This window comes from Lissotriton vulgaris, chromosome 7 (genome assembly GCF_964263255.1).
Source record: "Lissotriton vulgaris chromosome 7, aLisVul1.2, whole genome shotgun sequence".
NCBI classification, from domain to species: domain Eukaryota; kingdom Metazoa; phylum Chordata; class Amphibia; order Caudata; family Salamandridae; genus Lissotriton; species Lissotriton vulgaris.
The window spans coordinates 1,199,012,907-1,199,027,052 of record NC_141695.1 but is presented as its reverse complement, the minus strand read 5'-3'; the positions used below and the strand labels follow the sequence as shown (position 1 = coordinate 1,199,027,052).

The 14,146-nt window shown below is 41.2% G+C and overlaps 1 protein-coding gene across 1 annotated transcript in view; it reads right to left on the bottom strand.

The window, feature by feature from the left end:
- Positions 1 to 14,146, bottom strand: part of LOC147703163 (integrin alpha-X-like) — a 278,416-nt gene that overhangs the window by 76,671 nt on the left and 187,599 nt on the right. The window contains exons 13-15 of the mRNA XM_086931704.1: positions 6,919 to 7,059; positions 6,054 to 6,260; positions 4,796 to 4,926 (exon numbers count right to left, since the gene is read on the bottom strand). Coding sequence (XP_086787830.1) covers positions 4,796 to 4,926; positions 6,054 to 6,260; positions 6,919 to 7,059 — 479 coding nt within the window. The remainder of the gene's footprint in view (positions 1 to 4,795; positions 4,927 to 6,053; positions 6,261 to 6,918; positions 7,060 to 14,146) is intronic.

Below are 14,146 nucleotides of genomic sequence, written 5' to 3'. Positions count from 1 at the left end.
CCAAAATTGCAACTCCTTTTACTGTAACTGTTTGAGAGGTGCAGATACGATCTATCCATGACTGACGTTTTAAGATTTCTAGCCATTCCTCTTTTACAAGATGTGATTCTTGAATGAATATAATGTCTGAGTCACACAGCTTCTGATACTCTAAAATTGTTTGTCTTCATGATGGGACCCTTAAACCATTCATTTTGAAATGTGGGGCAGCAATTCGCCCCACTTCCAGCCGCACTGTGATGCGCTACATTTTTCGCACCAGTTCATTACGGTTTTCCACAAGTAATCCATGTTATCCAATTTTCAAATTGAAACTTTTACTTTAATGCGTTTAATTCGATTCACACGCAGACATGCTTATGCCATTTCCCAAGCTTCTTATGTTACTGTAGTGCCCAGCCGGGCCTCATACTGAAACACAAATAGTGCATTGTTTGTTTCAGGCAGTGTTTATTAAAAACCTGATGCATTTTAGGCAATAACCCTTCTTCAGGGGTAACTATAGGTAACAATAAAATATTTACCATTAGCATATTGTGCATTTAAGTATGAACCGTACATACATTTTATCTATAAGTTGTAAACTGTTAACTATACATTGTTCAATTCCTCACCTCATTACTAATATCCTGTACCACAATCGGTTGAATTCATGCTCAACCTTTATGTTAAATAATTCAAAAGACTATTCCCCTCCTTTTGAAGTGACAATAGTTTCATCACCATTCACTATGTGACCTCTTCCATTATTTCCAAACTCCCCTCCTCTCTTTCATCCCTCCCTTCTAATATCTTCCCTCATCACCATTTTCATCCTTCTCCTTAGATTATACCATCCATTTGTGCTATTTTTAAATCCCTCACCGGAGATAATTAGTACCTGCTGTGGTGTTTAAAAGCCAAGTCCTCTTCCTCTGTCTCACATCTTCAAAAGCACGTTCGCCACGTCCTTACTTTGTCCGTTATAATCCCGTTCACATTCTGTTCCTTTCCTCCATGAGTTACGTCATTTACCATTGAATTATACCTCCCCTCGCATTTACCTACTACATATCCCATGATGCAATAGATTCATCCCGATCTGGTCGACCGAGTGATTAACATTTTTGTAATGAATGTGATCAAAATCCAACAACGCAAGTACCAGTGAAAACAATGTTTGATACAAAAAATACCAATTTGTACTCTTCAGCGGCGCGACAGTCATTTTGGCATAGAGGCCACACCTCCCACTTAAAAATATGAGCCCTCCAATGGGCGACTCAAATGAGTCTGCGTTGGTTCTACATATTTAATTAGGTAATGCTATAACCACATTGTTAACTCTTCTTCCATCAATAGTTTAAAAATACTCATCAATAGTTTAATAGTAGTAATTAATTAACTAGAATGTTGCTACGTGTAAACACTTTTGTCTTCATACAAATTAATATTTATTTGTATGAATATAGCTAGTGCAATGAGTCTAATTATGCACCTCATCTGCTCTTATATAATCATGTAAACAAAAAATACAGAATCTCATTTGATTAATCTGTTTTCTTCATATGGCACAACATGATATGTATGTGAAGAGTTAGTTGTAACACGTAGACCAGTGACCGTGTACCTATATTATCTTCTTCACCATACTTACTAGTCTCTTAGGTCCTTATATCAATTTCATAAAATCCACCTAACCGTCTGTAGTTAAACATTGAGTGGCTCTCTGTGTTCAAAGTTTCATCATGTATGTCCGACCTTTTTGTTGATTGTAATACATCTTATTTGATCAGGTATTAGCCTTTATCGAGTGGCCCTGACTATTTTAAGAAGTTATCATCGATTCTTTTGTGCTAGTGAATTGAAAGACAACACTGCGAATGTAAGTTGATTGATTTGTACCATGATGTTTTACATTAAGATTTAAACAAGTTATTCATCATCAACTCCTTTTGTGAAGAATTTATTCAGAAACATCTTTAAATGTAATGAAGAAATCTAACTATGACCTATATAAATAATGAACCTCACAAGATTTGTTGACCAATTGTCCTTCGTCTAGCTAAGTACTGCACTGACACTGTATATATACCTGTCTATCATATGACAATAAGTAACCAAATTTTATGTCTGGACCTGTTAGGTAGAATAAGTTTTTCGAATTTTGATTTGTGTAAAAAATGTTTAACATAGTTGGTAATATGTATTTGTCATGTTAAATAATATCTGTATTTTGATTTATAATATTTTTTTAATAATGTTCTTTCAGAGTTTCATCTATGACTCCTGAGGAAGGCGTTTTTTTCTCTGCCGAAACGCGCGTCGAGTCTTTATAATTAATTCTTCAGTATTTCTTATGTCATTCTGAATTCTGAATGTATAATCACTTGCAACTTGTTTTGATTTATATGCTGATATGATGTATATGTTTTATACTTATTGTGTTTGATTTTCTTTAAAGACTTTTTATATATCACAATTTTATTGTATCATATAGTTTGACTTATATATTTGAGTCTCTATATGATTTTTATCTATGTTAATTAAATATATATTTTTTAATATACACGCCATTTTTCGATAATTCTTTTCTCCACTGGTCCTAGACTCATTGGTCACGCACTTTGCTGATGGCCTAGGATTTTCTACCCACAGTGGTTATTACCCTGCCCTAGGAGTCTGTGTATTACTGATACCCAGGGGGTCCTTGTTTTCTCTCAATTATATATATATATATTCCAGCCAAAAACTCTCCTTGTCAAGAAAAGAAATCCGGCCACTTTCAGTTTGCAAAGCGTGTTTATTTCACAACGGCGAAAGTGGCCCGGATTTCTTTTCTTGACAAGGAGAGTTTTTGGCTGGAATATTTGGGATTCGCTGTCCCGTCCGAGGCCCGCCACTGGAAGCGGCAGGGATCCGAAGCGACTCGTTTTGGTTGGATTAAATATATACATATATATATATATACGAAGCGACTCGTTTTGGTTGGATTAAATATATATATATATATATATATATATATATATATATATATATATATATATATATATATATATATATATATATATATATATATATATATAATTGAAACTGTTTAATTTACATTATATCACCTTTAGGTCTAATAATATTTTCATTTATTAACATGTATTAATGTATTATGTTATCCATGTTTTATGGTATTTATTTTTTTAACATTTCAGTCTGCATTTATCCATATTAACTCCTGCAAATTTTATTGGTATTGATCCAAAATTATTTTATGTATTGAGAGTAAATGTTGTAAAATGGTATATTTTCACATTTATTTAACTGATAAACATGCAGTCATATTGCGTTTTAGCAAATGACGCTGCTAAATATAATAAAACACTTCACCACATTTAAATATTAGCGTTATACTACAAATATATGTTTACATATGCCTGTATTCAAGGGAATCGCTTACTGTTTTTAAATCCCCATGGTGTCTATCTGCTTAGCTGTTTGTCTGAATTTAATAAAGGACAACAAGGAGTGTCATTCACAAGAAGCACCATTTTCTGTCTTTTTCCACCTTTAAAATTAATTCAGACAGGAAATAGATTGTTTTTATCAGTAAAAATCTGTAAAAATATAAAACTGGAAGCCTTACTTAGGGGTCGATTAGGATCGCGGACGGACTTGAGTCCGTCCGCGACCCCAGAGTATGAGGGAACGTCCGCATGGGCTGCGGCGTTCCCTCATGTGCGATTAGGATGTGACCGCCACCCTGGCGGTCACATCCTGGATATTTAACATTGCGGCGGGTGCTGCTTCAAGCAGCACCCGCCGCAATGTTAAAAGTGCATGTGTAACATTTACATGCACAAAGCGGCAGGCACCGCGCGGTGCCTGCCGCATTGTGCATGTAAATGCTGGGGGGTACCATAGGTACCCCCCATGTGCACCCCCCACCCACCAACACCCTGGGGGCCCGCAACGGGCCCCCAAAATCAAAAGTACACATGCTTTTCCACGGCGGAAAAACCGCCGCGGAAAAGCATGTTTTCAAATGCTTCCTAATTTGGCCGGCGGTGTCTGATAGACACTGCCAGCCAAATGAGAGCTTTTCCGCCGCGGTTGTAATCCGACCGCGGCGGAAAAGCAGCGGACAGAAACCAAGACCCACCAGCCATCGTAATGTGGCGGTGGGTCTTTGGTGAGCCCGCAATGGATTTTCCGCCTCCTCCGGGCCGGAGGTGGCTTCCGCCGGCCCAGAGGAGGCGGAAAATCCTCCATCCTAATCGGCCCCTTATTATGGACCAACATGCCTTCCACAATATTCTTGAAACATTATTTTTGTCATTTCTGTTATAAGTTTTGGAAGACTATATCAACGCAAACAATTTTGTTGACTGAATATTTATGTGCCTCAATATATTTTTAATACAAAGTTAGCCCTAACCATCCAACAGTCTACCGTTGACCTTCCCCCAATAATTGTATCTTCCTGTGGGCAATGCTCATGCTCCCTGTTCAGCGCTCTGCTGCTCTCCAGTTAGGTTTGCACTCCTCAAATGCCAATTCATAGATAAATACATACATAAAGAATGAAAGATGGATAGCAAGAGACTGAGGTGCAATTACATCAAGAGAGTGTTAGGAAAAGAGGTAGCATCACTGGAAGAGTTGGAAGCACCAGATTAGGAGAGTGCAAATGCCCAATGAGATGAGCTAACAGCAGTGGTAGCAGAAGGGACGCTAGCAGGAAGAAGGACAATATGGTGAGGAATGCACAACAATATGGATAGAGGGGGCAACCAAAATATGCCTGGTGCACCCGTTACCATACCTGAGAATCAGTGCCTGCCCTAAGGATCCCACTGCGATGTCCACAAGTCCATCGTCACTCATGTCCAGTCGGCCATGGATGGACACTCCAAAGTACTTCAGCCCGGTTGAAAAGACAGAGGCTGCAATTCTCTGTGGGTGAAAGTCAAAGAAGTGGAAATGTGATCTCCTGATGGTCTCCATTGTTCTCCATTCTTCTCCTAATGAGCCATTCTTTCCTCTGCAATCATACTGTACAGAGCCTTAGAGCCTACAGAGTATCTGCTCCTCAATTCAATAAATTATCCAACTGCTATTCCTTTCCATTTCAAAGTTTTCTCTTTTACCTAGTGATCCCTTAACCACCAAGGATTAATAAATGACCATCAGTGATAACCCCACTTCCCAGCTTGAAGGCTCTATTGATGACCTGTAAAGCCTCTCTCCACTTCCTCCTCAAGGTTTCACTATTGTCCATCTGTTGTTGCTCCCACAGTTTCATGACTGAACATCTGCTGTAACCTCTCTACCCTCTGGATTCCATTCTTAACCATCTCTGATTATCTCCACAAAATGAATCTTCCTTGTCCATCTGTGCGCCCCTCTCCTTGTACACTTCCCACTATGTTCCACCCTTTCCCATCTGTGGGCCCGCATCAAAATCACCCATTTTTGGACTTCCTGTGGGTCCATAAAAATGTTGTCACTGATCGGCTTTTGTGCATTATAAATCCATCCTTGTTGATCTGTGGTGTTCTCTGTCAAACCAGCCTTGACAAGCTGTGGTGCTTCCACTCCCTACGGGTTTTCATTGAAATCTATCTGTTGTATCCCCCACTGTTACATGGATAGCAATATGGAGGTTGCTGCATGCTTTCGGCATGAGCGAAAAATACCCCAGAAGCTACCTAGCGATTCTTTAGTTTTTATTTTCAATAAGAAACAGATATAATGAAAAAATGTGTTTGTAATATTCCAAACGAGCTTAATTTTGGTTACAATCACAAATCAGCTGTGCTTCCGAAGTTCAGATGTATGTTTTAAAAACACTTATACATTTCTGGTGTTGTCTAGTAACATTTCCCAGGCTCTCTTTGTGCTGAGCCTCTGCCATTTACCTGCTACCCTAGTGTCATGGGTGTTTTTTCTAATCTCGTAATCGCCCCAGTTTTACACCCAACCTGATCCCCCAATTATGATCCAAGTTAAGCCTCTGAAGTTAAGGGAAACATGTTTCCCATTTCCCTCACACCTCTAAGACCCCAGTTGCATAGGCTCACCTGGCTCGGGAGGGGCCCAAGAGTCCCTTCTTTTTGGCCATGGAAAATGTAGATGGCGCCGTGGTGCTCATCCTCCAGTGGGGCACCCACTGCGACGTCGGCCAGTCCATCCCAGCTCACGTCTCCCAGGCAGACCATTGCTGCACCAAACCTTCCATGGGTACTGGATGCTGATCCTCTGAGAGTTTCATTGCAAGTGATGTTCTCCTGGAAAAGAGAGTGGTGGGCAAGGACAACAGGGTTGCAACCTGGGATGAGTCACAAAGCAACAGTGTAACAGGAAAGTGATCAGACGTCTCTGGCACAGAGATGACTGAGTCGTACATTGCTACATTGTTAGAGACACCTCTTGTAGCACAGGCAGCATCTAAACAACCAAAGGGACCACTTAAACAATAGGGGAGATATCAAACACTATAAGGATCTATAAGGATAAGGACATATAAGGATAACTATAAGGATAAGGACACCAGAGGAGACATTTCAGACAACATATGAGCTACATCGCTTATAGCAAGGAGTCGCTATCCTAGGTTCTTTGTGACGGGGTGAGAACAAAAGGGATGAGACCTTAAATGAGTCTAAAATCAATATTTGAAAATGAATGTGACCTGACACCTCTTGCACAAATATGGATATCTCTTACATTGAAAGAGAAATTATTTACACCATAGGAGACATAACAAACATGATATGACCTTCCTACGCCCTATAATACATACTTAACACCAAAGAAGAACTTTCTTGCACCATAAGTGACATATTTTGCAGCATATGGAGCATTTCTCCTGCTCTGTAGGAGCCATTGCTAATATAAAGAAGCTGTGGTCTTTGATTGTTTGGAACACACATAGTTTACACATACCCCAGGTGTGACGCTGCAAACGTGGACAATGCCCCCTACACCCTGGGCATGGTACAGAGGCACCCCAATGAGCACCAGGTCCGTCTCTCCATTGTCGTCTAGATCCACTGAGGTGAGTTCAGCACCAAAGTATGATCCAATCTACGCACAGGAGATAAAAAGAACAGAATATTACATGGTGGACAATTATATGACCCAATCCAGGGAAAAAAGAATTCTTTCATATCCACTTAGCCGGTCCCCATCAAGCAAACAACTTATTAAAAAATGTGTTTTGTCATGTCAGAGAGCCTTTATACCAGCCCAGCAGTGGTCTGTATTGTATTGTGTTGTAGCATTTGTTTATGGTTTCCAATCCCTAAAGAGCGCTCAAAGTGTTTCTTGGTGGTCGAGTAAGCAGTTACTTAGTATGTGGTGAGTGGTTGGCAGAGTGTTTTATAGTGTGGTCTATGTTGGTGTAGGAGGCTCTTAGATGTGCTCTATGGATGTTGTATACCTCTCAACTCACTCTAGTTGGGAAGCTGCCACCCTCCTTTGGTACATCTTCTTTCCCCAAACAAGCAAAGTTTTTGAGCCACTTTGAGAGAACCACCTTGAGATGTGTCCTTCAGTGAGTGGTGCAAAAACGCGGGAAGGTAATGCCGGGCTAGATGAGTGGCGGGGCATCTTACCTACTTTAAAATGTTAACTTGTGCAAGATAATGTAATCTTGTCAGTATATTGTTGTTATATATTCGTACTAGCTTCTTCCAAGACGTTTCCGCTAGAAGATTTACAAAGCTGAAAAAATGTATCTAAAGCCAAAATGAGGCAAAAGAGAAAAATTACCTTTATTGACTGGAATTGGGGTGACCACGATAAAAAAAACCTTTGATCATAAGACACTGATATGGCCCTTAATAGTGAACCAGATAACTAAAAGAATGGGCCTCATTTGCAAATCAGGCTACTTTTGAACTTGTAAAGCCACACTGTATGAGTATTTTTCATGGTATGGGAGACTGCATGGATTTGTGGTTGCCGCAGGCAATGTTTGTGGTATTATCATTGAATTCAACAGTGAACCCTGGCCCACCGTGACCATGAAAAAGGCCCACAAACTGCTAAGGAAACGACCCACAAATACATTGATCCGTGCAACCAGCCCATCTGGCACTGCCTTAATGCCCTAAAGGGCAGTCCGACCCTGTCAATTTCCCTAAAACTTAGGGCAATTCTCTAAGAGGTAGCTGTTGGATTGTAAAGTGGTTTATCAAAGCAATCATGCGAAAGTGAGGTAGTGGCACACACAGCCAGGACGCCATCAGGCTGGAGACAAAGTGAAAAAAGAAAAAAAAACAAGTGATCTGGAGTTTTCCTTCTATGAACCCAGGACCTAGATGGAAAAACATTGCAGTATCCATCAGGAGCGTCCAATTCTACTCTAATTTAGGAAAGAGTTGCCACACCTGTTTAAAGAGCACTACATATTGATGCAGTAAAAATCCACAATCCAGCTACCTCCCCAATCACTTTTTGATGTATCCTTGCTTTTGTACACCACTCCACTGACTGCAGCTAGGTTTATGCTAAACAAGTACAATATACATGCATAAATACATACATGCGAATTTAAATACATACATATGGTGGAGAGTGGCAAGGAGGGTGTCCCTCGTGCTCTGAAAATACACTCTCCCTGGAGAAATTAGGTCTGAAGGTCTGGGGTTTGAAGAGCTGTCACTTTATGTCAGGATTGCTCTGACAGTGGAAGATGAGGTCACTTCCTCCCAGCAGCATATACCCACACTTAACAACCTTTCCACATGTCATAGTTGGTGCCAACTACCTGAGAGAGGATCCATTGCTGCATGCATAAATTCAACCATTGTGAGGCAAGAAAATAATACATAAAATGTCCAAATTGCATCTATCTATCTATCTATCTATCTATCTATCTATCTATCTATCTATCTATCTATCTATCTATCTATCTATCTATCTATCTATCTATCTATCTATCTATCTATCTATCTATCTATCTATCTATCTATCTATCTATCTATCTATCTATCTATCTATCTATCTATCTATCTATCTATCTATCTATCTATCTATCTGTCTGTCTGTCTGTCTGTCTGTCTATCTGTCTGTCTGTCTGTCTGTCTGTCTATCTATCTATCTATCTATCTATCTATCTATCTATCTATCTATCTATCTATCTATTCAATGAAAAAATACAAAGGGTAAAGGGACGCTATAGTCAGGTGAAATGTAAAAAATAAAACCACTAAAATTCATGTTATAAAAGTTATAGTTACTTGAGATAACTATAACTGGTGAAGTTTCATAGTTTTGTTTGTTTACATGTCACCTAAATATAACATCACTTTTAACCCATGTCTTTTTAGTGAATTTCTAAGATTTGTTGAATACCTAGCTATAAATCTCACTTTAACCTTTGTTTCTTTCAGTGAATTTTTAATGTAAGCATTTATCAACATATAAAAGGTAAGCCAGCTAGTTTTGTCAATAAACCTAATAAACATTTCAATAGAGCATTCATAATAATAATAACACACAAAACATGCCAGTTTTTTTTTTTAGGTCGAGCCTGGGCAGTGCTTGCGAGGCATGCTGAATTGGAGTATGGACTTGAAGCCCCGCCCACTCTCCACACATATTTTTCATTTGCTTGTGTCATTGCCCTTCGTACATGCTGGCTTCTGATTCGTTAATAGGCTTGTTAGTCTCTACTTAGTACCAACTTGTCTTTATTTGAAACCTCCCATGAGGACTGGCCCTCTTACTGCGGTTGTTAAACAGTACGTCTTATTTAGTCTGTAAGCACTATTTTCTTTAATGAGTTTCTCCTACTGCAGGCACTACATGCTTTCCTGCAACATTCAGCGCATTCTGCGCCTTGCGCACTTTCACGGGGCCCTTTTACCAAAAAGAGCATTTGTTTGTCAACTTGACAAACAAATGCTTTTTTGGGTAAAAGCGCCCCATTCCACGCTTTCACTTTAATAGCGGCTGCGGATCTTTCTTTAGGCAGCACTCGTCTAAAGAAAGGGGCGTGGCCTCAATTAATGTGAAAGTGCAGCATGGGGCGCTTGTTAACCCCTTCGATGCTTGTGACGGAACCATTCCGTCATCAGTCACGGTTGGGCTGTGCTGATGACGGAATGGTTCCATCATGACCACACCCATTTTAATGAGGGGCAGCACAGGATGGGAATTCCATTAGCAGCGAAGGTGTTAACAACAAGCATTTGCAATGCAATAGGTCTCGCATTTTAGAAACTTTGACCTATTGTTATTGTAAATGACAATGCCTTTTATTATTGCAGGTTTTTAAACACATAATTTAAAGGAATGGCCATTTACAATACCAATAGCTCAAAATCTTGCAATTCCAAGACCGACTGCATTGCAAATGCTTTTTCTTTTGACTCTTCAGGCCACATAATGCAGTTACAAATCCAAACACAGAGCATCCTTGCATTCTCAATCTGAAGAACAAAAGCTCTAGCTTTGGGAAGCTTACAAATATAAATCAATTTCCCTGTGGCCATATTCTATAGACCCCAAGAATCATAAGCTTCCTGCAGCCCCCCAAAATACTTTAAAAACATGCTGTTAGTGCCCTTACCCAGATTCGGCCACCACCATGTAGCAATAGATATACAAATTATATTATGAAGGGCATTATGGGGACATTGACAGGAGCAGGGAATAATAAACGAATGACTCATTTCTTATTTGTTGCTCTTCTTAAGATTTTTCATAATCAATGTGAGTGTATCGGGGTGGAGGAGTTGCTTTTTATTTTTGTTGGGGTCCCCAGGGTAGCCACAGGGCACCCATGGCACCTTCGGCTCCCCTACCAGCACCCATCCTGGGTGAAAGCTGCAATCAGCAATTCTTTTTTTATATATTAGGGAAGGGGGGCCTATGCTCCCCCTCTCCAATCCATTGTTGGCTCCAAGGACCCCACACTACAGGGCAATTTGTTTATGGGGAGTGGGAGTGCAGCCTTTCTGCCTCAAACCTCATCCCCTGGAAGGCAAAATTCATTAAAAGGGGAAGGACATGTGGCACCCTCCCTGAACTAATGCTGGTCCTGAGAATCCCATCTCCTAGGCCTCTGGTGGGTGCACTGGTCCACCAGGGGCATCCACAAGACATACTAAATTGGGGGCTGGGGAAGGAGGGGGAGGCCCATAACCTCTGTAGTCTCACCGACTCCCGTGCAATCACACCCATCCTCGGTGCAGCTGAGCTGACTTTGTTCCCGCCCGACAGGAGTAGATTTTTTTCCTGCTCCTGTGGGGTTGGGGGACACCTATTTCCCTACCTGCAAGAGTGTGGACAGGAAAAAAATGTATGCTCAAGATCTCCCTCCCTGTGCTCTTGAGGGCAGGGAAACAGTGTTCCGGGCAGGATCCATAGGACACAACCATTGATCTGGCCTTGAGGAATGGGGTCCCCGGTGTCTTTCCAGGCTCAAGGAGGGGGATGCATGCCACCCTGAACCTTAATTATTTCCCCAGGGGATGGGGTTCCTCGGGTCTCATTGAGGCTAGTGGAGAGGGACCGCATCCCCCATTAGTAAAACACCAGCCCCAAGGGATGGGGTCCACAGGGCCTAATGAAGGCTTAGGGACGGAAGCTGCATGCCCCCTCCCCATAGAAAACAATTTGTTGTCCACTCTGGCCATGACTCACCCCGGGGGAGTTTATCAAAGATAAAAGACAGGTAATTGCCTTTTTTTGTTTTAATCTGTGCCAGGAATCGCAGGTCCTCTGTGGATCTGCTGCACCCAATTAGAAAAAAAAAAACCTTTTTGGCCCCAGTTGTGTTCCCTCTGAGACCTCTCCACCAGGCCTACGAGGGTTGGGTATGCCTAGCCTGTCCACCTATATATTTTTGTAACCTTTTTGTAGGACAGGGGACTAAGTCACTGAGTCATACATGGCTGCTGCCACACATTTGTTGATGTGGTGGCAGCCAATAAGATCTTATCTTGAGATTTGTTGGCTCTGCCAAACCTCCGCAGTGTGAAATTGCTGTAGTTTTTAACCCTAATATATCTAAAACTACTGAATTAATATATACCACATCACAAAAAGCACACGTTCTGGACCAAGATCTATCTATCTGCCAAATGTGGTATTATTCTGTTGAGTAATTTGGGCAGTACCTGTGTCTTACTTTCCTTTGGAAAAATTATTGGGGAAAACACAAGACGTGACCCCCCCTTTTTCTCGACCCCCTCTTGACAGATCCCCTCAAAACTTTCCAGGAAGGAGCTGAGTGGGAAGAACATCAGTGGTATAATTTTGTTGAGTCATCTGGGCTGTACCTGTGTCTTACTTTCCTTTGGAAAAAGTAGTGGGGAAAACACAAAGCGTGACCCCTCACCCTATTTTCTCGACACCCTCTTAATGGATCCCCTCAATACTTTCCAGGAAGGAGCTGAGCGGGAAGAACATCAGTGGCGGCTGGTGAATTCTAAATATGGTTGCACGGAAATTTCACACTGGAGCACAATGTGCAAGACAAGCAAGTAATAACTTTAAAAAGGTGGTGTAGGGGATTCTCCCACCACAATTTTTTTTTTAAAGTATTGATTCAAATTGTAAATTATACAGCATCAGTCAATCATTGAAAACTTTGCACTTCAGTGTAAAGCAAAGAGAAACAGCAGTGTGCCGTGTTTTCACATTTATTTAACCACAAGCATAAGTATGCACTTAGAAAAGAACAATAAAAGCTTGCTTCAAAATGTTTATTTGTGTACAATATGTTTTGCTAGCAATTTCTTTTTACAGTTCTGTTGCCTTTTTTGGCCTTTTGGCTACTGAAAAGAGATGTATACCAGATGCAGAAAAGCATACTTCATTCATGCAAAGTGGACAGTCTGACTCTAATTCTGGCAGTGCCCACATATTGCTGTCCTGGCATATTGTACCATTCTTCCTAGTAATTTACTACCAAGATACTCAGTGCCTGCTAAGATTGGCAATGTATGTGCCAAGCTTAATCTCTGCAGAAGCCATCTGGGTACTGCCTGCTGTTGTGCTAATTTTTCTTCAATTCACCTTTTTGGTTTGTGTATGCTTGCCCTTGTATCCATGAATTCCAATCAGGGTTCAGGCCTGGGCACAGCACAGAAACTACTATTCTCCATATCGTGAAAGAACCTCTTCAAGCCCTTGACCAAGGCAAAACATATCTCCTAATTCTACTGGATTTATCCTTGGCATTCAACACAGTCAACCAAGAGAAACTACTAGAAAGCTTGAACTCAGGATGGGAGTAAGGGGAACCGTTCTTGATTGGTTTAGAGCCTTCCTCCGGTACCACATCCAGAGAGTCTTCGTCAACAGTAATCTATCTGCCCCTTCCCCAATAACGATCGGAGTCCACCAAGGATCAATTCTTTCCCCAACCCTCTTCAATCTCTACCTTGAACCCTTAGCTGAATTACTACGTACCTCCAACATCTCCTTCCACATGTATGCCGATGGTACCCAAATCTTCATCAAAATCGCATCTCTAGTGGAGATCTACTCTTTGACTGAGGCCTTAAAGCTGACTGTTCAATGGCTCACCTGCAACCAGCTCAAACTAAATGCCCAAGAAACAGAGTTCCTTCTAATCGCCCCCTCTAAAAGTAACACTGACATCCGAGAAAGGAGCAAGTCGATCACAGCACTAAACTGCACACCAACCATAGTGGAATCTGCCAAATCTCTCTGAATAATCCTAGACAGCAAACTGAATATGCAAGACCACATCAACTCGATGGCTAAAACTGCCAGGTTTCACTTTAGCTACCTGAGGAAACTAAAACCTCCCCTTTATGCTTCGGACCTAAAAATGGCAGTCCAGGCATTAGTTATCTCCAGAATCGAATACGGATGCACAACCCTTTCAGGCCTGCCCAAGATCTCCACCGCCCTCCTAAAAGCTTGCCTCAACGCCTCCAACAGACTCTTAACAGGCTCAAACAAATTTGATCACATATCACCGCATCTGAAGGTGCTGCACTGGCTTCCTCTTGAAGCCAGAATCCAACCCAAACTGGCATGTATCATCCACAAAGCGGTTCACATAAAATCCCCTGCATATCTTGCCCAGAAAAACATGGTTTCTGGAAGAGCCAAAAACTCACGGTCATCTAGAGACTTTGTGCTCCAGCCACCTCGCTTCTAAAAGGAAAAAACTTACACTTGTGCT